This window comes from Oryctolagus cuniculus, chromosome 3 (genome assembly GCF_051225735.1).
Source record: "Oryctolagus cuniculus isolate XC-2025 breed Fujian yellow rabbit chromosome 3, ASM5122573v1, whole genome shotgun sequence".
NCBI lineage: Eukaryota > Metazoa > Chordata > Mammalia > Lagomorpha > Leporidae > Oryctolagus > Oryctolagus cuniculus.
Window position 1 is genome coordinate 117,514,183 of NC_142869.1, and position 21,824 is coordinate 117,536,006.

Genomic DNA, 21,824 nt, shown 5'->3' on the forward strand with positions numbered 1-21,824 from the left:
AGCCTTTTCTGCAGAAACACATCCTAAGTATATAGCTGGGTCTCCCCATGTAGGTCTAGTGGCCCAAGAACTTAGGAGACATCCTCTACTGCCTTCCCGGGCACATTAACGGAGTTAGAAGGGAAATGGAGCTGCTGGGACTTGAATCAGCACCCAAATGGGGTGCTGGTGTCCAAGGCAGTAGCTTTACCTGCTGTGCTACAATGCCAGTCCTGAATACAAACAGTTTCAAGCCATGTTAAAATCAAGCAAGATTTTTTTTCTATTCACACACTTCTTTTTAAAAAATTTTTAAAAATTTTATTTATTTGAAAGAGAGGGAGGGAGGGGGAGAGAGAGAACACTCTCATCTGTTGGATCGCTCCCCATATGGCCACAAAGCCTGGAGCCAGGAGCTTCTTCCTGGTCTCCCATGTGGGTGGCAGGGGCCATCTTTGGGCCATCTTCGGTTGCTTTTCCCAGGCCATTAACAGGGAACTGGATCAGAAGTGGAGCAGCCAGGACGTGAATTGGCACCTGTATGGGATGCCAGTATCGCAGGCGACAGCTTTACCTGCTATGCGACAAGACCAGCTCCACATGACATCTGAATAAATTCTCTCAGCTTCTCATCTGGGAAATTCTCTTGTTTATCATATAGTTCTTTGCCTTTGAACTTGCTTGATCTAAATATATTCTTAATCTGCTTTATTTTTTGATTTTGAATAATACTTAGGATATGTTTCTGCAGAAACAGCTTTTTTTGTATATACAAATTATTGTCTTGGGTAACTGTTTTAGAATATGTCTTTCTACTCAGTTGTGGATTTGTATTCATATCTATTAAGCAATATGAATCTATCATATTGGTACTTTATTTTCACAGCTTTCACATTTGTTTTTGGTTCTTGTCAATAAAAATGTGAAGAGGCAATTACATCCCCCTTTTTTTTTCTTTTTTACAGATAAAAAAAAATAAAACTCAGGGATTTTGTGGCTTGCCCAAAGCCACATGCCAAATAAGTGGTAAAGCTAAGACTAGAATCCAGTCCTTTGGCCCTTCAAACTGGTGTTTTTATCTTCCACACCATCTGCTATCAGTTAGATGTTATTCTGCTCCATCTCTATGTCCCCGGGTGATCAATGACACAAATTTAAAACTTAATTAAAGTTGTAGCCATGAAAGATTAGCGATAAATAGTCTGTGGTGCTGTTTTTCTTATGATCTTGTAAGCAGAATACTATAATGATGGGTTATTAGGGAAAGATTATTACAAGTTCATATTGCTGCCTCCATGCTCAATTTCATGGGTCTGTGTTGGGACTCGGGAATGAATATTTTAAATGACTTTACAAAGCACACATTCTCTGGCTTTGTAGAGAAATGCAGTTGGGAGAGACTGAGAGTGCCATGGCCTCATTAACATTCTATAATTAGCTATTATTTATAGAGCACATTTTCCTGTTTCAGTGCATTTATTAAATGGACAGAATAAAAAATCCATATTAAATCCTAGCTGTACTTAGACTTACTGTTCTCCTCACTCATGGAATAGGGCTTTATCTTTCGTACTTTTCTAAACTTGAATGAGAAACCTATCTGTAGTTTTACAAAAGGGTACTTTTAGTAAGAGTTCTTGAGGGGCTGGTGCTGTGGCGTAGCAGGTGAAGCCACTGCCTGCAGTGCCGGCATCCCCTGTGGGCGCTGGTTCAAGACCCGGCTGCTTTACTTCCGATCCAACTCTACTGTGGCCTGGGAAAGCGGTGGAGAATGGCCCAAGCCCTTGGGCCCCTGCGCTGGAGGAAGCTCCTGGCTCCTGGCTTTGGATCGGCACAGCTCCGGCCATTGTGGCCATCTGGGAAGTGAACCATTGGATGGAAGACTCTCTCTCTCTCTCTCTCTCTCTGTCTCTTTCTGTCTCTTTCTCTCTCTTTCTCTCTTTTTCTCTCTCTTTTTCTCTGCCTCTCCTTCTCGCTCTGTGTAACTCTTTCAAGTAAATGAATAAATCTTTAAAAAAAAAAAAGAGTTGTTGAGCCCAAACGTGAAACTCTTAAGTGTACTTCTAAAGCAATTGTTCTCAAACGGGGAAGATTTTGTAGCTTCTCCCATCTCTGCTATCTCTTCCCATCCCAGAGATATTTGGCAATATCTGGAAACATTTTCGGTTGTCACATTGGGTGTTGGGTGTTTTTGCCATCAAATGGGTAGAAGCCAAGGATGATGCTAGACATCCTACAGTGCACAGTGCAGTGTTCTCTGCCACCCACAACAGTGATATGATACAAAATGAAGACAATGCCAGTGTTGGTTGAGAAGTTGTGATCTAAGTTTAACATTTCAATAACATTTTTTTGGTGAATAAAATTTTTAAAAATCCTTTATCTGCAGTTTTGATCATTAGGAATTTCTTATTCAGAAAATTCAGTCAAGAGATTTTGTTTTGCTCCTAACCATATGTGCATACACGTACATTTGCTTTCTAAATTGATGGTTTACATTGTCAAGATTCTTGAAGGTTGACTGAACAAAATATTAATCACACACTAGATAAATAGGAATGATTAAATTGACAAAATGCACAAATCTTTTATCTTCATGGAAAGATATCTATTTGAGTTCATCTTTTAAAGGAAGGCAAAGTGGCAAGTAGAATGTTTCAGGTGCTAATTTTGAAATAGAGGGCTTTAAATACACAAAGTAAAATCTGCAAGTCTTATGTCTATTGAGCATTATAAGAGTTCCCCAGGAGCTGTTCACCTTCTACTTTTTTGTGGATTACATTAAAAAAAAACTGACTTTACTAGTCTGTATGAGTGCTAACTAGTATTTCCTTGAGGATTTTGATAGTGTGTGGGGGTCAGAAGTATTCTGTAACCATCATTCTGGTGTCCTCATCACCAGTTTTTGGATGTTTTAATTGTCAGCAGTGTCACATATCATTCAACCTCTTTTCTCAGAATTACTGTATAGCATACCAGTTATGGTAGCTAGCCCCCAAATGTGGACCCCCGTAAGCCATGCCTTTTGCCATTTATATTTTGTGAAGTCCCTCACCCCTTAAATCTTGGCTGATCTCTGTGACTTGCTTTTGTCCTTGGTGGTGAAGTTATCCTTTGTGATTCCCAATTATAAGAAGCTTTGCAGCTTCCAGCTGTATCTCCTCTTGGAACAGTCTATCTCATACTTCAGCTGTTGTGGTAGGAGAAGTTCACACCATATAGAGAAGCCGTGTGTAAGTGTCCTGGTTAACAGTCGCTGCTGGCTTCCCAACCAACACTCAGCATCAACTACTGCTATAAAAGTAGATCATCTTTTAGTATGTCCAGTTCAGTCAAACTTAGATGACTTTACTAGCTGCCATCTAGCTATAACCACAGATGAGAATCACCAGCTGGGCCCAGTGGGTTTGGTATATTACAGTATTTTAAAAAATTATAAAACATAACATAAAATTTAGCAATTTTTAAGTCTAAAATTCAGTGGCCTTAATTACATTTACAGTGTGATATAACCATCACTATCAAAAAGTTTCCAAAACTTTTTCATCACTCCAAACAGAAACTCTTGTAACTGTATAGGTGCCAGTTCATTCCCAGCTGCTCCACTTCTGATCCAGTTCAATGCTTATGTGCCTGGGAAGGCAACATAAGATGACCGAAGTGCTTGGACCCTGCACCCACATAGGGGAATGCACCTCACTGCACTTACATCTGCTGGTTCACTCCCTAGATGGCTGCCATGGCTGGAGCTGTGCTGATCTGAAGCCAGGAGCCAGGAGCCAGGAGCTTCTTCCAGGTCTCCCACGCGGGTGCAGGGGCCCAAGACTTGGACCATCTGCTGCTGCTTTCCCAGGTGATAGCAGAGAGCTAGATTGGAAGTGGAGCTGCTGGTACTTGAACCGGTGTCCATATGGGATGCTAGCACTGCAGGCTGGGGCTTTGATCCACTGTGCCACAGTGCCTACTCTTGTTTATATTTTTATCAAAAGTAATTTTTTTCCTATAAAAATAACCTAGAAGGGAAAACCTAAAGTGCAAAGTAAAAAACTGCTGCTTGCTTTGGTTCACCACTATGTGTGATAAACATGTGTATTCTCACAATGCTTACTCTCTATATACTCTTTTCTTCTCAGAGCTGAAACATAAACTAATTTTTTATTATTTCTTTTTTAACAGTGAAACCATCTGGACCTTGTCTTTTCTTTGTGACAACTTATTGCATTTCTAACTCAATCTCTTTACTTTTTGTTGTATTAATACTTTCTGTTTTTTCTTGAGTCAATTTTAGTAGCAGATATCTTTCTAGAAGTTTGTCCATTTCATCTAAATTACCTGATCTGTTGGCATTTGAAGGGGTCTTCAGAAAGTCATGGAAAATGTGTTCTGTGAAAAGTGGTACATGGATTTCAAAACGTTTTTGCGCCAAAATACATATCTTTTAAGTCCATTTTCCGTGAACTTTTTGAACTTTCTCTGCATTTGTTCATAATAATCTCTTAACATCTTTATTCTATAAGTTCAGTACTAATATGCCTTCTTGCATTCTTGATTTTCTCCTTTTCTTGTTATGTCTACCTTAAGATTTATCAGTTTTCCTGATCTTTTCTAGAACTTTGTTTTATTGATTTTTCCCTATTTAAAAAAATTTTATTTGAGAGAGTGACCATGCACTAGTTCACTCCCCTGATGTTCATAATGATGATGGGGCTGGCCCAGGACTGAAGCCAGGAGTCAGGAACTCAATCCAGGTCTCCTGTGCTGCCTCCCAACGTCTGCAAAAGCAGAAAGCTGGGATCAGGAGCTAGATCTGGATATCAGGTCCAGCTAAAAAAGGCTGGCGCCTGCAGTGCCAGCATCCCATATGGGTGCAGTTCAAGTCCTAGCACTTCCACTTATCATCCAGCTCTCTGCTAATGCCTCAAAAAGCAGTAGAGGATGGCCCAAATGCTTGGGCCCTTGCACCTGCATGGGAGACCCAGAAGAAGTTCCTGGCTTCTGGCTTTGCTCCAGCTCTGGCCATTGTGGCCATTTTGGGGAGTGAACCAGCAGATGGAAGACCTCTCTCTACCTCTACCTCTACCTCTATCTCTACCTCTACCTCTACCTCTACCTCTCTAACTCTGCCTTTCAAATAAATAAATAAGTCGTATAAAAAAAAAACCCACACAGGTAAAGATGCAATATAGGCATCTTACCCAGCATCTTAACCATCTAAATGCTCATACCCTGCTGTTTCTTTTTTTTTTCCTTCTTTTTTTTTTTTTTTTTTTTTTTTGACAGGTAGAGTTATAGACAGTGAGAGAGAGAGACAGAGAAAAAGGTCTTCCTTCCTTTGGTTCACCCCTCTAATGGCTGCTACGGCCAGCACTGCGCCGATCCAAAGCCAGGAGCAGGGTGCTTCCTCCTGGTCTCCCATGCGGGTGCAGGACCCAAGCACTTGGGCCATCCTCCACTGTCCTCCCAGGCCACAGCAGAGAGCTGGACTGGAAGAGGAGCAACTGGGACTAGAACCTGGCGCCCATATGGGAGGCCGGCGCTGCAGGCGGAGGATTAACCAAGTGAGCCACAGCGCCAGCCCCCCCCCCCCCCCGCTGTTTCTTAATCTTCCACTTCAGATATTTCTGCTCAAATTATCATTTAATAGGAGGACTCCATTTTTTTATGTAGATATTTACAGCTATGAATTTTGCTCTGGTTTAGTTGAATCCTATCAGTGGTGGTATGTTGTCTTCATTTTCATTGATCTCAAAGTATTTTCTGACTTCCCTTGTAATTTCTTCTTCAACTCATTAGCTATTTAGGAATATACTATTTAATTTCTATGGATTTGTAAATTTCCTAAATTTTGTTTTTATTGAGTCCTAATCGATTGCGTATATTGTTGGAGAACATTCTGTGTATGATTTGTTTCTGTAAATTTATTAGGGTTTAATGTAGTTTCTCCTGAAGAATATTTCGTGTGTACTTGATAAGAATGGGCATACTGCTGTTTATGCCTGATCTTTCCATTAAGTCTCTCTCTCTCTTTTTTTTTTTTTTTTTTTTTTTTTTTTGACAGGCAGAGTGGACAGTGAGAGAGAGAGAGAGAGAGAGAAAGGTCTTCCTTTTGCCATTGGTTCACCCTCCAATGGCTGCCGCGGCTGGCGCGCTGCGGCCGGCGCACCGCGCTGATCCGATGGCAGGAGCCAGGTGCTTCTCCTGGTCTCCCATGCGGGTGCAGGGCCCAAGCACCTGGGCCATCCTCCACTGCACTCCCTGGCCACAGCAGAGAGCTGGCCTGGAAGAGGGGCAACCGGGACAGAATTCGGCGTCCCTACTGGGACTAGAACCTGGTGTGCTGGTGCCGCAGGCGGAGGATTAGCCTAGTGAGCTGCGGCGCCGGCCTCCATTAAGTCTTATTAGTTCATGGTGCTGTTCAAATCTTCTGTTTCTTTATTGATACCTGCCTTGTTTTATAAATTATTCAAAGTTGAGTGTAGCAGTCTCCAACAATGATTGTTCAATTGCTTATTTCTCCTTTTAATTCTGACAGTTTTTGCTTTGGCTATTTAGAGGTTTTATTTATTATAAGCCCAAGTTGTTATGTATTGTTTAATCAGTTGTCTTTAAAATCAGTTAAGGAACAAAAAAAGGATGTGACTTTTATTCTCTTTTATAATTGTATGTTTACCTACACTGGTGCTCTTTGGTTTTTCATGTGGGTTCATATTACTGTCTGGGGTCACTTGCTTTCAGCCTGAAGAACTTCCCTTTTTTTTATTTTTTTTTTAAGATTTATTTATTTATTTGAAAGCCAGGGCTACAGACAGAGGCAGAGAAAGAGAGAGACAGATATCTTCCATCCACTGATTTACTCCCCGAATGGCCACAACAGCTGGAGCTATGCTGATCCAAAGCCAGGTGCCTGGAGCTTCTTCTGGGTCTTCCCTGTGGTTTCAGTTGCCTACGGACTTGGGCCATCTTCTACTGCTTTCCCAGGCTACAGTGGAGAGCTAAATTGGAAGTGGAGCAGCTGAATCTTGAACTGGTGCCCATATGGGATGCAGCACTGCAGGCTGCAGCTTTACCTGCAATGCCACAGCACCGGCCCCAGAACTTCCTTTTTTTTTTTTTTTTTTAAATTGTTTTTTGAAAAGCAGAGTCAGGAAGGGAAAAAGGAAAAAAGACATTGGGGTGGGGGTGGGGGAGAGGAAGGAGAAAGGTAGTCCATATGCTAGTTTATTCCCCAGATAACCACAATAGCCTTTAGTATATCTTGTAAACTCAATTTGGTGTTTATGTATGAATATCTCTGTTTTGCCTTCATTTCTGAAAGATGTACTCTGTAGGGGGCTGACGCTGTGGCACAGCGGGTTAATGCCCTGGCCTGAAGGGTCAGCATCCCATATGGGCGCCAGTTCAAGACCCGGCTGCTTCACTTCCGATCCAGCTCTCTGCTATGGCCTGGGAAAGCAGTAGAAGATGGTCCAAGCCCTTGGGCCCCCGCACATGCATGGGAGACCCAGAAGAAGCCCCCTGCTCCTGGCTTCGGATTGGCACCACTCTGGCCATTGCGGCCAACTGGGGAGTGAACCAGTGGATGGAAGACCTCTCTGTTTTTCTCCCTCTCTTCCTCTTCTCTCTCTGTGTAACTCTGCAGGCATCCCTACTGGTGGCTTAATCTGCTGGGATGTAGTGCCCGTCCCTGAGAGTATCTGTTTGTATAGCTCTTTTTTTGGTGGTTGCTATTGGTATTATAATTTACATTTATAAATTTCCATAGTATATTGGTAATGATATTTTACCACTTGGAGTGAAATATTCAAGCCTAATCTTTCAGAGATCCTTACCTTCTACCTTCATAATGCAAGTATAATTGCATTGTCTTCCCTCCAGGATAATAAATTATCTTAAATATTCTTTCTGTAGACATCAATGGAATATCAGATAGTTATAATTTTTTTAACTATCAAGCTTAATTTAGGGGCTTTTTATTTTTAAATATTTCAAATATTACAGAAAAGTATAAAGAGTTCATTGGCACACATAGATTTAATATTTAATGATTTTGAACATTCTGCCATATTCACTTTCTAACTTAAATATTATATAGATGCACGATTTTTCTTTTTCTAAAATATTTATTTATTTATTTATTTGAAAGGCATAGTTAGGGCCGGTGCCGCAGCTCACCAGGCTAATCTTCCGCTTGCGGCACCGGCACCTCGGGTTCTAGTCCTGGTTGGGGCACTGGGTTCTGTCCCGGTTGCTCCTCTTCCAGTCCAGCTTTCTGCTGTGGCCCGGGAGGGCAGTGGAGGATGGCCCAGGTCCTTGGGCCCTGCACCCACATGGGAGACCAGGAGGAAGCACCTGGCTCCTGGCTTTGGATCGGTGCAGCACGCTGGCCACAATGTGCCAGCCGTAGCGGCCATTTGTGGGATGAACCAACAGAAAAAGGAAGACCTTTCTCTCTGTCTCTCTTTCTCACTGTCTAACTCTGCCTGTCAAAAAAAAAAGAAAAAAAGAAAAAAAAGAAAGAGTTAGAGAAAGATAGAGATAGAGTGATCAGTCTTCTGTCCACTGGTTCAATCCCCAAATGGCTACAACAGCCAGGGCTGGGCCAGGCTGAATCCAGGAGACTGAGATTTGATCCAGGTCTCCTACGTGGGTGCAGGGGCCAAATACTTGAGCCTTCTTTCACTGCTTTCCAGGGTGCGTTAGCATGGAGCAGAATTGGAAGTTGGTTGAACAGCTTGAACTTGAACTGGTGCCCATAAGGAATGCTAACTTTGTAGGTGGTAGCTTAACCTGATGTGCCACAACACTGGCCCCAGCCATACGACTTTTCTTGAAAGCAGGGATATTAATATCATATAATGTAGACTTCATGACCAAGATACTAAAATTAGGAAAAGGGGTTATATTACTATGTAAAGGGTAAAAATCAAAGAGGACAACAATTATAGAGGCTACCAAATAATATGGCAAGTAAACATGTTTTATACTACATATATTAACTTCCCCAACTGAGAGAAAACATGGGATTTATCTTTGGCTTATTTTCCTTCGTACCAGTGATCTTCAGTCTATGCATTTTGTTACAAATATCAGGATTTCATTCTCTTATGACTGAGTAGTAGACCATCATGTAGTTATACCACATTTTTTTTACCTAATTATCAGTTGAAGAGCTTCAGTGTTCATGGATTGAAACAATTAGTTTTATCAACATATCTATACTACCCAAAGCAATTTAACAGATTCAACACAACCCTTATCAAAATACTAATGACATTCTTTAGAGAATTAGAAAAAAAATCCTAAAATTCATATGGAAACATAAAAGACTCAAAATAGCCAACGCTCTGTTGAAGAGGAATCACAATACCAGATTTCAAAAGACACTGCAGGGCTTTTATAACCAAAACACCATGGTACTGGCATTAAAATAGACATGTAGACAGTGAAACAGAATGGAAACTCCTGAAACAAATCCACAAATCTGTAATCAACTTGCCTCTGACAAATGTGCTAAAACATTCTGTGAAAAAAGGATGGACTCTTAAATAAATGGTATTGGGAAAATTGAGTTTCCATACTAAAGAGAATAGGCTTTTATGTTTAGTTCTGTTTCTCCAATTCCATTGCTCTTTGCTCTGTTGTTCAAGTTTCTTCATGTTATTTCCATTCTAGTTGGAGAACTTCCTTTAGAAATTCCTGTAGCGATAGTCTCTGAGTGATAAGTTCCCTTAAATTTTCTTTTTCTGAGAAAGTCATTATTTGCTCTTCATTTCTATAGAATGATGCAAGTTTTGTGTCAACAGTTGTTTTCTTTCAGCACTTGAAAAATGTATACCTCCTTCTGGTCTTCATGATTGCAGGTGAGAAACTTGTTCTTATTGAAACTGTCATTGTCTCCTTTTTTCTCCTAGCTACTTTGAAGATTTTCAATTTGTGTTTAAGTTTTAGTATTTTGGGGCCGGCATTGTGGCTTAACAGATAAAGCCACCACCTGCAACACCACATCCCATGTAGGCGCTGGTCAATGTCTCAGATATTCCACTTCTGATCCAGCTCCCTGCTAATGGCCTGGAAAAAACAGCAAGAGGATCGCCCAAGTGGTTTGGCCCCTGCCACCCACATGGGAGACCCTGTTCAAGTTCCTGGCTTTAGCCTGGCTCAGTGCTGCCATTGTAGCCATTTGGGGAGTGAACCAACAGTGGAAGATATCTCTCTCTCTCTCTCTCTCCCTCTCTCTCTCTCCCTCTCTCTCTCTCTTTCTCTCTCTCCCTCTCCCCCTCCCTGTTTCTCTTTAACTCTTTCAAATTAATCAATTTTAATATTTTGATGATTAATTTAGGGTAGATTTCTTTGGATCCATTTTGCATGAGAATCAGTTGGAGTTGTTTGGATTCAGTTTGCCTGGAGATCACTTAAATTCTTAGATCTGTGTTTTTGCTTCTGATAGATTTATAAAATGTTCAGGTAATATTTCTTCAAATATTTTATTATCCTAAAACTCTCTTCTCTTTTAGAGACTCTGGTGAAATGAATGTTACATCATTTTTCCCTTGTCCACAAGTCTCTGGAGGTTTCATTTTGTTTTACTCCTCTCTGTCTTTCCTGTGTTAGTCATATTGAATAATTTCTATTGATCCTTCTTTAAGTTCATTGATTTCTTTGTTACCTCCATTTATCTCTTGAGCCCATCCACTCAGTTTTTGTTTGTTACTATATATATATTTTTTTTAGTTATTTAAGTGTAATTGCTGTTTGGTTCTTTTATGTGTTTTATTTCTTTGGTGGGCATTCATAATGTCTCCTTGAAACATTTTTGTGGTGGTTACTTCCAAATCCATGTCAGATGATTCCAGCAGCTGAACTGATATTGGCGTCTGTTGGTTGTCTTTCCTCAGTCTAGTCGAGATTTGCCTAGCTCATGGTATGATGGATGTTTGGATCCTATTCAGTCTTCTCTGTAGCAGAGTCATGTAGGTCAGATAAATACCCTGACCTACTTTTGTGGGTCATAGCTTTTTTTTTTGTTTTGTTTTGTTTTGTTTTGTTTTTGTTTTGTTTTCACCCAAAGACTTATTTGATTCAAAGGCAAGTGACACAGAGAAAGGAAGAAACAGAGAGAAAGATCTTTTATCCACTGGTTTACTCCCCAAATGGATGTGATGATGGGGACTGAGGCTGGGCCAGAATGAAGTCAGGAACCAGGAACTCCATCTGGGACTCTCCTGTGGGTGACAGAGGTCCAGGTACTTAGAGCATCTTCTACTGCCTTTCCAGGTGCATTAGCAAGGAGCTGGATCACATGAGGAGCAGCCTTAACTCAAACCACTACTCCAACATAAGATACCTTTGCTGCAGATTGCAACTTAGCCACCTATGCCTCGATGCTGGTCCCTGTGGGTTATAGTGTTTTTTTGTTTTGTTTTGTTTTGTTTTGTTTTAAGATTTATTTTATTTATTTGAAAGAGTTACAGAGAGAGATCAAAATAGAGAGGTCTTCCATCCACTGGTTCACTCCCCAGATGGCCCCAATGGCCGGAGCTGCGCCAATCCAAAGCCAGGAACCAGGAGCTTCTTCCCGGTCTCCCACTTGGGTGCAGGGGCCCAAGGACTTGGGCCATCTTCCACTGCCTTCCCAGGCCATAGCAGAGAGCTGGATCAGAAGAGGAGCAGCTGGGACTAAAACGCCCATATGGGATGCTGGCACTTCAGGGCAGGCCTTTAACCGGCTGTGCCACAGCTCCAGCCCTGGATTATAGCTCTAATAACAGTTCATTTCCTTAATATTTTCAGTGCCATTCTGTTGTTCTTCGTGTATATGTTATCCAAAGATCTTTCAGCAAACTGTCCATGTATTTCACATTGTGGTTAAGTTCTTATACCTCTTGCCATTTTAATTTTGGTTAGTTTTGCATGTAGTTCACTGAAGGTGTCTACCCACTTTTCTTTCATAAGTCCTCCTTCCCTCCATCTGGGAGATGCCACCTGCTACAGCTCTGTGTTAGAGGTAGTGGTGGAAGTCTGGGCTTCACTCAGTTTCTGCTAACATCACCCCAACTGGGGAAGCTGAACACTGCTTGCTACCAACAGATTAAAATGGAATTTCAGCCTATGTGTTCTGTTTTTGCTTGCCACCCAAGATCCTATGAAAGGACATATTGTGAAGGACTTTATGGTGTAGCTGGGGAAAGGGTAGAAGATAGTTCCTCCTTCCTATCTGTGATGCATAGAACTCTAAGCTCCCCACTTGTTTTCCCTGGGCTTGGAGAATAAGAATACCTCAATCCCCGCCCCCCCCCCCCCCCATCAGGTTTGACAACTTAATAGAATGGGAGAAAACATTTTCAGATTACATATATAATAAGTATTTAGTATCCAAAATACAAAAAGGTCTCTTTAGAGTACAATAACAAAAAGATAACAACCTAATTTACAATGGGGCAATTTGGTTGGACATTTCTGCGAAGATATACAAAAAGCCAACACACATGGAAATATCAACATCATCAGTTGAAGCATATCTTACCTAGCATTGATTTTTGCAAATAGTCTTTTGATCTAATTCTGGCCAGTAAGGCATGAAGCAAAGTTCTTTGTAAGGTAACTTTACAAGGAAGGTACCTCCTTTGAACATTGTCATGTTCAATTATGAATCTTGGAAGTACTGTGACTATACTGCTAAAATCTCACAAGTATAGCCAATACTTGCAGTGCAGATTAACAGAGATGGAAAAAAACCTAGTCCTTGACTGTGTTTCTTATTGCTGAATTAGATTGCTCTGGATTCTGTTGCGCCTCTAGACTTTCTATTGTATGGAAAAAAAAAAGTCCTTATGGTTTTGGCTCAGAGTTTAGATTGTGCCTTGTAGCTGGAAGCTTCCAAACTGCTCTGGCTAATGAGAGGAAAAAATAGCAGTAACTATTAACTACTATTTACCCCTGTGTTTTTCCAGTATATATCTTAAATGGAAAATATTAAATTGACTACTATTTTGTATAGCTGTTTCTTCCAATATTGGATTTTGTTTATTGTATTTTATTTTGTTTACAGTATTGTAGTCAATATTGTTATCAATTTCCAACTTGTTTTCCCAACAGATTTTATCTGAAGGTTGAGCATCCCTAATCTAGAAATCTGAAAGGCTCCTAAATCTGAAACTTTTTGAGTGTCCTGTTAGCACTCAAAAAGTTTTGGATTTGGGAGCATGTCAGATTTTGAATTTTCACATTAGGAATGTTTATGTAAGTCTGTTTAGCTTTTCAAATAAAACTGAAAATCTTCTGAGATCTAAAGCATTTCAAGTCTCAAGCATTTTGGATGAGGGTTATTTAACCTGTATAACATTAGTACCAGTAAGTATTTTTTTAAATCCTATTGATTGGATTTTATTTTTCAGATTGTTGTTTGCTTGTGGCATTCATTAGAATTTCCCATTTACATTTCTTTTGTTACTGACTGCTTCTCTGTGTGTTTTTTATTATATTTCTTTTTTAGGGGATTATCCAATCATGTCTTTTCTGTCACAATTTAGTGGATGTGTAAAGTGATGAAGTTACAGTTACTCATTCTTACTAAAACAGGAATAATAAATAAAGCTTCCATGACAGAATGCTTGTGAGGTTAAAATGTGATATTTCTCCAAAGATATCTGAGTACTTTGAAATGCAAATATTAGTCCTTTATCAAATTTGCTTCAAATAAATTTCACCATCTTTGTTTCCTTTTTGTGGCATTATTTTATACACAATTGTATTTTATCAAATATGTCATGTTCTATTCATAGTTTAAATATAATAATGAAAAACATAGAAAGATGATATGAAGAGGTAAATGAGTTAATGTGGTAAAATATGAAATAAAAAAATACCATAATAGCCTGAAAGTAAAAGACATTTTCAATCAGATTTCTTCATACTTTCATATTTATTGTGTTCTCTTTGAATCAGTTTGCCTAAAGTCAATTTTTTTTTTTTAATTACTGCGTCACATGTGAGATCTTCATTCTCAGATTATTGGTATGGAAACAGTTGCCAATTTAATAGAGGAGAACAAAACATGTAAAGTGTGCAGTCTTATCAAATTTGAATTCAATTTTTTTTCTTTCAGAAACATGATCAGGGGCAAGTTCTGTTGGATATAGTCTTCAAGCATCTTGATTTGACTGAGCGGGACTATTTTGGTTTACAGTTGACTGAGGATTCCACAGATAACCCAGTAAGTTTAAGCTAGTGTTTTATATCTTCATTTCAGTTTTTCTCTATGTTCATAATATAAAGTCCTTTTTAATATATTATTCACTTAGTAAGTTTATTTGGTTTTAATAATTAGAGATAATTCTTTTCTCTTTTTGGTTATTTTCTTGATGTTTTAATCTGTTAGAGGTTATTACCTTCAGCATTTTCACAATTAGCAGTCAGCCTACAAATCTAGTTTCATTAACTATGTGTCTTTGACAACTAAAAAGTAAATCTACTTTATGCCTCTTTAAAGAGAAAAAAAACTAGACATAAGGATTAAAATATCTTGAGATGTATTTTCCTTATAGGAAAAGAAGCCCTCACAAATGAGACCGAGATTACATTTCAGTACTGCACTGTTGCTCCCCCATTCGCGGAGGAACGACACAGGACCCTGCGCTGTTCTTTCTGCTGCTGGTCCTTCCCGGGTTGGCCGCCGACCCCTCCACCTCCGTGGAGGGGCGGCTCCCCCTGCCACTTTCCCCACTTCCGCGGAGGAGTGGCACACCACCGGCCGGCTCTCGGGGGCTGCTCAGGTGTTCCTTCAGATAGATGTTCCTGGTGCATGTTGTCTCTCTCCTCCTTTATAGTCCTCTTTCACCAATTCCAACTCTGCTACCCACACGCCGAGCACGCTGCTCTCCTCCAATCAGGAGCAGCTCCTGCAGTTTATTGGTCAAACTGGAGGCAGCTGCGTAGAAGCTGTTTACTCCTCTCCCAGCGCCATATTGTGGGAGAGCAGATGCATAGAATAAGTCTTAATTCTAGTAACTTAGTCTAGTCCGAGTTGCTCCCCACACTGCACAATGCTTTAGCTTTAGGTTCCTTGGTTTTTTAATGCACTCTTCAATAATTACAATTTGATTCATTTGATTGAAAAGATCACAGTATAGAAATAGAAGATAGTATATGATGACTAATATAAATGGTTACTCTGACAGTTATACATTATAAAACATACTAAGCAAGCATAATTTATTGTGAACCTAGATGAGAGGTGTATTAGCAAATTCTGATTGGATTTTTTTTAAGTTTATAGGCTACACAGTGAGGGATTTTAAAAGATGATAGCCTTTTGATTACTTTCAGGAAATATTTATACTGAAGGAAATACTCTACAGGTTGGAAAAATTGGGAGCCTGAAGAAATGGTTCTCTCAGTCTTTTACAAATCTCTTTATAAGGCTATATTATTAGAATAGCTATGGAAAATACAAATACCGTTTATGAGAAAAGTAGGGTTTTTCTTTCTCACCCTCTAGTTCCTGCTCAGTTGAGATCTAGTTCTCTGAGTGAATAGGTAATAAGAAGCGAAAATGAAATGTTAAATGCTGTTACTCAGCCGGCGCCGCAGCTCACTAGGCTAATCCTCCGCCTAGCGGCGCCGGCACACCGGGTTCTAGTCCCGGTCGGGGCGCCGGATTCTGTCCCGGTTGCCCCTCTTCCAGGCCAGCCCTCTGCTGTGGCCAGGGAGTGCAGTGGAGGATGGCCCAGGTGCTTGGGCCCTGCACCCCATGGGAGACCAGGAAAAGCACCTGGCTCCTGCCTCCTGCCATCGGATCAGCGCAGTGCGCCGGCTGCGGCGGCCATTGGAGGGTGAACCAACGGCAAAAGGAAGACCTTTCTCTCTGTCTCTCTCTCTCTCACTGTCCGCTCTGCCTGTCAAAAAAAAAAAAAAAAAAAAAATGCTGTTACTCATTTTCTTGGTATCCTGTACTGACTTTGTGTTTTCAAAAGTGAGTTGTAGTAAATTATGAGGATGATGTGGATGAAAACAAACCAATACGTAGTCTCTATAAAAATATATAGTTTTGACCTGAGCTAAAATTAAACTTTTCCTCATACTTCGATGCCTTCCCCAGATCACTTGAGCTTCTACAAGGAACTAGAATAATACTGTTATTTCTTGGTGTATAAACTCATGTAAATCACCGGCGCCGCGGCTCACTAGGCTAATCCTCCACCTAGCGGCGCCGGCACACCGGGTTCTAGTCCCTGTCGGGGCGCCAGATTCTGTCCCGGTTGCCCCTCTTCCAGGCCAGCTCTCTGCTGTGGCCAGGGAGTGCAGTGGAGGATGGCCCAAGTGCTTGGACCCTGCACTCCATGGGAGACCAGGAGAAGCACCTGGCTCCTGCCTTCGGATCAGCACAGTACACTGGCCGCAGCACGCCAGCCGTGGCGGCCATTGGAGGGTGAACCCACGGCAAAGGGAAGACCTTTCTCTCTGTCTCTCTCTCTCACTATCCACTCTGCCTGTCCAAAAAAAAAAGGAAGTGAGTAGAAATATCTATATCGCAGCCTTCCCTGGAAAGTGAAGTTGTGAGCCAGGCAAATACATGAAAGGTGTCTGTTACACCTTACTATGTGTGACACTGAGAGAAAAAACGGGATAGTTCTTTAGGTTATCTTGGTAAACCTCATAGGTCAGACACACTAGCCTTTGGCTTGACTGAGATTGACAGGAGAACAAGTCTGCAAAGAGGAAGATACTGACTACTCACCACCGTAGTCATTACCATGGGTAAGGAGACCATGATTCCTGAGGAGGTATTCCAGAAGGAATAATACTGAGATCATATCTGCCACAAGAGATTAAATTCTGTTGCATAAATTTGTACAGAAGAAAACATTTCTGTACATAATTTCACCAGGATGAATATGGAGAAGTAGAAATATTTTGAGCTAGGTCAGTCTTTTTGCTGTCCCCTACTTTTTGTTACTTTGTGTTTTCTATCTTGAACATTTCTTTCTCAATAAATGAAGTTTATTCCCAGGTCCAAGTATCCAAACCAATTCTTCCAGAGAAGTTAAAATCATAGAATTTTAAAGACCCCAAAGAGGCTTTAGAGATTATCTAGTCTAACACCCTTATTTTTCATGAGCCATTACCCAGTCCAAGGAGATGAAACCCAAGCTACTTCCTGGAACTAATGAAACTAGAATCTAAGTCCCCTAATTCCCTGTTCCAATCTTTTCTACTGTACCACAGTTTCAGTATTTTAAAATATTCGGAAGAATCTGTGAGATCAAATTGTGTTCCAAGGAAAGACCTTTAAGGGCACAAATCTAGTAAGTAGTGTCTCATTTCTAGTTGTCATTGTAAAATTATATTAAAGCTTTAAGAATAATCAGTGATGCTGGCGCCGCAGCTCACTAGGCTAATCCTCCGCCTTGCGGTGCCGGCACACCGGGTTCTAGTCCCGGTTGGGGCATCGGATTCTGTCCTGGTTGCCCCTCTTCCAGGCCAGCTCTCTTCTGTTGCCCGGGAGTGCAGTGGAGGATGGCCCAAGTGCTTGGGCCCTGCACCCCATGGGAGACCAGGAGAAGTAAGTACCTGGCTCCTGCCATCGGATCAGCGTGGTGCGCTGGCCACAGCGCACCAGCCGCGGTAGCCATTGGAGGGTGAACCAATGGCAAAAGGAAGACCTTTCTCTCTGTCTCTCTCTCTCACTGTCCACTCTGCCTGTCAAAAAAAAAAAAAAAAAAAAAAAGAGAATGGAATAAGAGTAATATGAAACTTTTATTTTGGATTTGTTAATCAGCCAAATGTTTCATGAATTACAATATCATTTAATTCTCATAATACTCTTATGATGAAAGTGTCATTAAATTTCTTTAAAAGATGAAACATTGAAGGTTGTAAAAGTCAGTTTGTTTGAAGACACATTGGTTAGTTAAGTAGCTGAAATGATGTGACTTCAGATCTGGCTTCAGAGCCTCTGCTGTCTCAGCCACACAGTATTGCTTCCCAGATAGAGGTACACAATTTATTCCAAAAATAAATGAACTAAGCAGAAGAGGTAACACACATTACCATCAGTGATGAAAAGGAACTTGGTTAGAATCTGCAAGAATTAATTCTCTTCTATTTTTAGTTCAGAGTTTTTAATCTTAAAGCTTATCTATATTATTTATACATGTTTATATATTTATATATATTTTTATATGGATTGTTTTACAGGATTAGGGCTAATATTACCTTAGGCTATAGATATTGAAATTAATTTAATTGAACTTACGGTTGATCAACCAAAAAAGTACTTAGCTTTTCTTTTTGTCTCATGAGTAAGAAATACAGAATCTGAGCTAACCTCTGTGTCTTTAGAAACTCATGGTATTCAATTTTAGTGGCATAAACAGCATTACTGGAAAGCTTTGATGTTCTGAAATTTCTCATTCTTTCATTTAAAATCACACCTTTTAGCATAGTGTTGTATAATGGTAATGTCCAATAAGTGTTATGTTGAATGAGTGAGGAAAATAATGAATAATATAGTTATAATTCATATGCATGATTTATTTAACTTTACATGCATTTAAAGTTGGTTATTTCCTAGTGACCTTTATTCCATCATATTATTTATCGAAGTCTTCAGATAGTATTATTCCTGTACATTTCCTCCTCCTCCCCCCAAATCGAAGTACAGTGCTCTTCACGAGGACAAACAGTTGATTGTCAGTTACTATTGGCTTGATCTTTCTGTGCGTTACTTTTTCAAATAGTTTGTGGTTTTTTGGTTGTGAGGTTTTAATGGGTTCTCCTTCTTTCCATTTCTCCTAACCTTGTGATTTTCAAACTTGAGCCTGCATGGGAATCACCTGGAAGGCTTCTTAAAATACAGATTTCTAGACCCTACACCCAGAGTTTCTGTTTCAGAAAGTCCAGTGTGGATCTGAAGAATTTGCCTTTTCAACAAGTTCCCTGTAATGCTAATGCTACAAGTCCAAGCAAATGCATTTTAAAAATAATGCTCTAACCTAGCAGACTGTTAACTAAGACTACTGAAGTATGACATAATTCATTTGGAATAATTTGATTTATCCTTTGAAGATTTCTTTTACGTAACTCAGAGTTCTTGAATTATTCTATTAGGTTTGAGAAAATATAGGAAAAGTCACATAGAGGATGATCATCACTTCAGTAAGCCATGTTTTAGTGCAACATGGTTTCTAAAATTCTTGCTTTTATTTCATGCATGCCAATATTTCTCTTTTACAATCCTTTCATCTGTTATTTCCTATCTCATCTGTTATTACCTATTGCATAAACCTCTTGGTAGCCCGCTAAATACTGTTTGTTTGCTTTGGTCTCTTTCAACCCTGTTGTATTTTGGAGCAAGAATGACAAAGAGACATAGAGAAAAGTGTTTCCAGAAAGCAGCGGCAGCATATTGGAAGATATGGAGTAATGGGACAGGAATGCCATGTTAGAGGGACTGAAAACAAGTTATAATACTGCTGGGATATATAGCAAGAGGAGGGAGAAGAGTTATCCCATAAAGAGATTATATGTAACTAAGGATTTATTTATACATCTGAGATTTTTTGACATGTAACTCTGGTTACCCTGTAGCCAGAGGCTAATAATGTTGCAAACTGGAGGTTGTTGGGAAATTGTTAAAACAATTAAGTTACTAGAAAAAGTTATGATAGGTTGTTAGAGCAGGAGGAGTGAAGTAAAGCAAGTGAGTTAGAGATAATTAGAATATAAAATTAACAGGCCTTGTTGATTTGAAAGTAGTATTGTTGGGGCCGACACTGTAGCATAGTGGATAAAGCTGCTGCCTGCCATGATGGCTTCCCATATGGGCGGGCGCCAGTTCAAGTCCCAGCTGCTCCACTTCCAATCCAGTTCTCTGGTACGGCCTGGGAAAGCAGTAGAAGATGGCCCAAGTGCTTGGGCTCCTGCACCTGTGTGGGAACCCAGAAGAAGCTCCTGGCTCCTGGCGTCAGATCCACCCAGCTCCGGCTGTTGCAGCCATTTGGGGAATAAACCAGCGGATGGAAGACTTCTCTGTCACTCTCTCTCTCTGTCTCTGCCTCTCTGTTACTCTTTCTAGTAAAATAAATAAGTCTTTAAAAAAGTATTGTTGATTTTTTTTCTTTTTCAGTTGTTTATAGAAGTACAGTTGACTCTATATTGACTTTGTATTCTATAAATTTCCAAAACTCACTTATTAATTATAGTATCTTTTTGTAAATTCTATAGTACTTACTACATAGATTATCACGTAGAAAATGATTCGATGTCGAGCCGGCGCCGTGGCTCAATAGGCTAATCCTCCACCTTGCGGCACCGGCACACCGGGTTCTAGTCCCGGTTGGGGCGCCGGATTCTGTCCCGGTTGCCCCTCTTCCAGGCCAGCTCTCTGCTATGGCCAGGGAGTGCAGTGGAGGATGGCCCAGGTGCTTGGGCCCTGCACCCCATGGGAGACCAGGAAAAGCACCTGGCTCCTGGCTCCTTTCATCGGATCAGCGCGGTGCGCTGGCTGCAGCGGCGGCCATTGGAGGGTGAACCAACGGCAAAGGAAGACCTTTCTTTCTCTGTCTCTCTCTCTCACTGTCCACTCTGCCTGTCAAAAATAAAAAAAAAAAAAAAAAAAAACTTTAAAAAAAATGATTCGATGTCATTTTCATACACATGGTTTATTATGTTGATTCTCAATTTTTTTTTTTTTTTTTTTTTGACAGGCAGAGTGGATAGTGAGAGAGAGAGAGACAGAGAGAAAGGTCTTCCTTTTGCCGTTGGTTCACCCTCCAATGGCCGCCGCGGCCGGCGCCCTGCAGCCGCCGCATCGCGCTGATCCGAAGCCAGGAGCCAGGTGCTTCTCCTGGTCTCCCATGGAGTGCAGGGCCCAAGCACTTGGGCCATCCTCCACTGCACTCCTGGGCCATAGCAGAGAGCTGGCCTGGAAGAGGGGCAACCGGGACAGAATCCGGTGCCCCGACCGGGACTAGAACTCGGTGTGCCGGCGCCGCAAGGCGGAGGATTAGCCTAGTGAGCCACTGCGCTGGCCGAGTCTCAAATTTTAAGCCAACCTTATATTCCTAGGTTAAACCCTAGGATGTATGATTGTTCGTGTATTAATAGTGTATTCTCAGACTTTACTAAATGCACATAAGTTTTAGAATGGTTTTTCACTAATTCTTGAAGATTTTCTGTGTAAATTATTGTGTCCTTTTTAAATAGAGAGTTTTACTTCTTTCTTTCTAGTCTATGTCCTCCCCCCACCCAATATCACATAGGCTAGACCACTAGGACAATGATATATGGAAGCAGATTTTCTTATCTTGTTGCCTATTTTAGGAGGAAAATATTCACCAGCTAATATACTATTAGCTGTAGGGTCCCCTACCCCACAATGTCAATGTAACCCAGCATATACTTTTTTTAAAATTTATTTATTTGAGAGGTAGGGTTATAGACAGTGAGAGTGAAACAGAGAGAAAGGTCTTTCATCCACTGGTTCACTTCGCAAAAGGCCACGATGGCCAGAGCTGAGGCGATCCGAAGCCAGGAGCCAGGAGTTTCTTCCAGGTCTCCCATGTGAGTGCAGGGGCCCAAGCACTTGGGCCATCTTCCACTGCTTTCCCAGGCCAGAGCAGAGAGCTATCAGAAGTGGAGCAACTGGGACTAGAACCAGTGCCCATATGGGATGCCTGCACTGCAGGTGGAAGATTAACCTACTGTGCCACAGCACCAGCCCCACTGAGGCATAATTTACATAGAATAAAATTCAATACCCATTCATAATGACAACACAGTAGGACAAGAAAGAAACCTCTTCATTATGACATAGAATATCTACTAAATATATACAGAAGCATCAT

At 40.7% G+C, this 21,824-nt stretch overlaps 1 protein-coding gene across 8 annotated transcripts in view; it reads left to right on the top strand.

Annotated features, from left to right (window-relative positions):
- PTPN4 (protein tyrosine phosphatase non-receptor type 4) overlaps positions 1-21,824 on the top strand; it is a 190,873-nt gene that overhangs the window by 51,382 nt on the left and 117,667 nt on the right. For all 8 annotated transcript variants that reach the window (XM_051848751.3, XM_017342790.4, XM_051848752.3 and 5 more), the window contains one exon: positions 14,084-14,191. In XM_051848751.3, the coding sequence (XP_051704711.3) occupies positions 14,084-14,191 (108 nt within the window). Of the gene's footprint in view, positions 1-14,083; positions 14,192-21,824 lie in introns of those variants that run through there.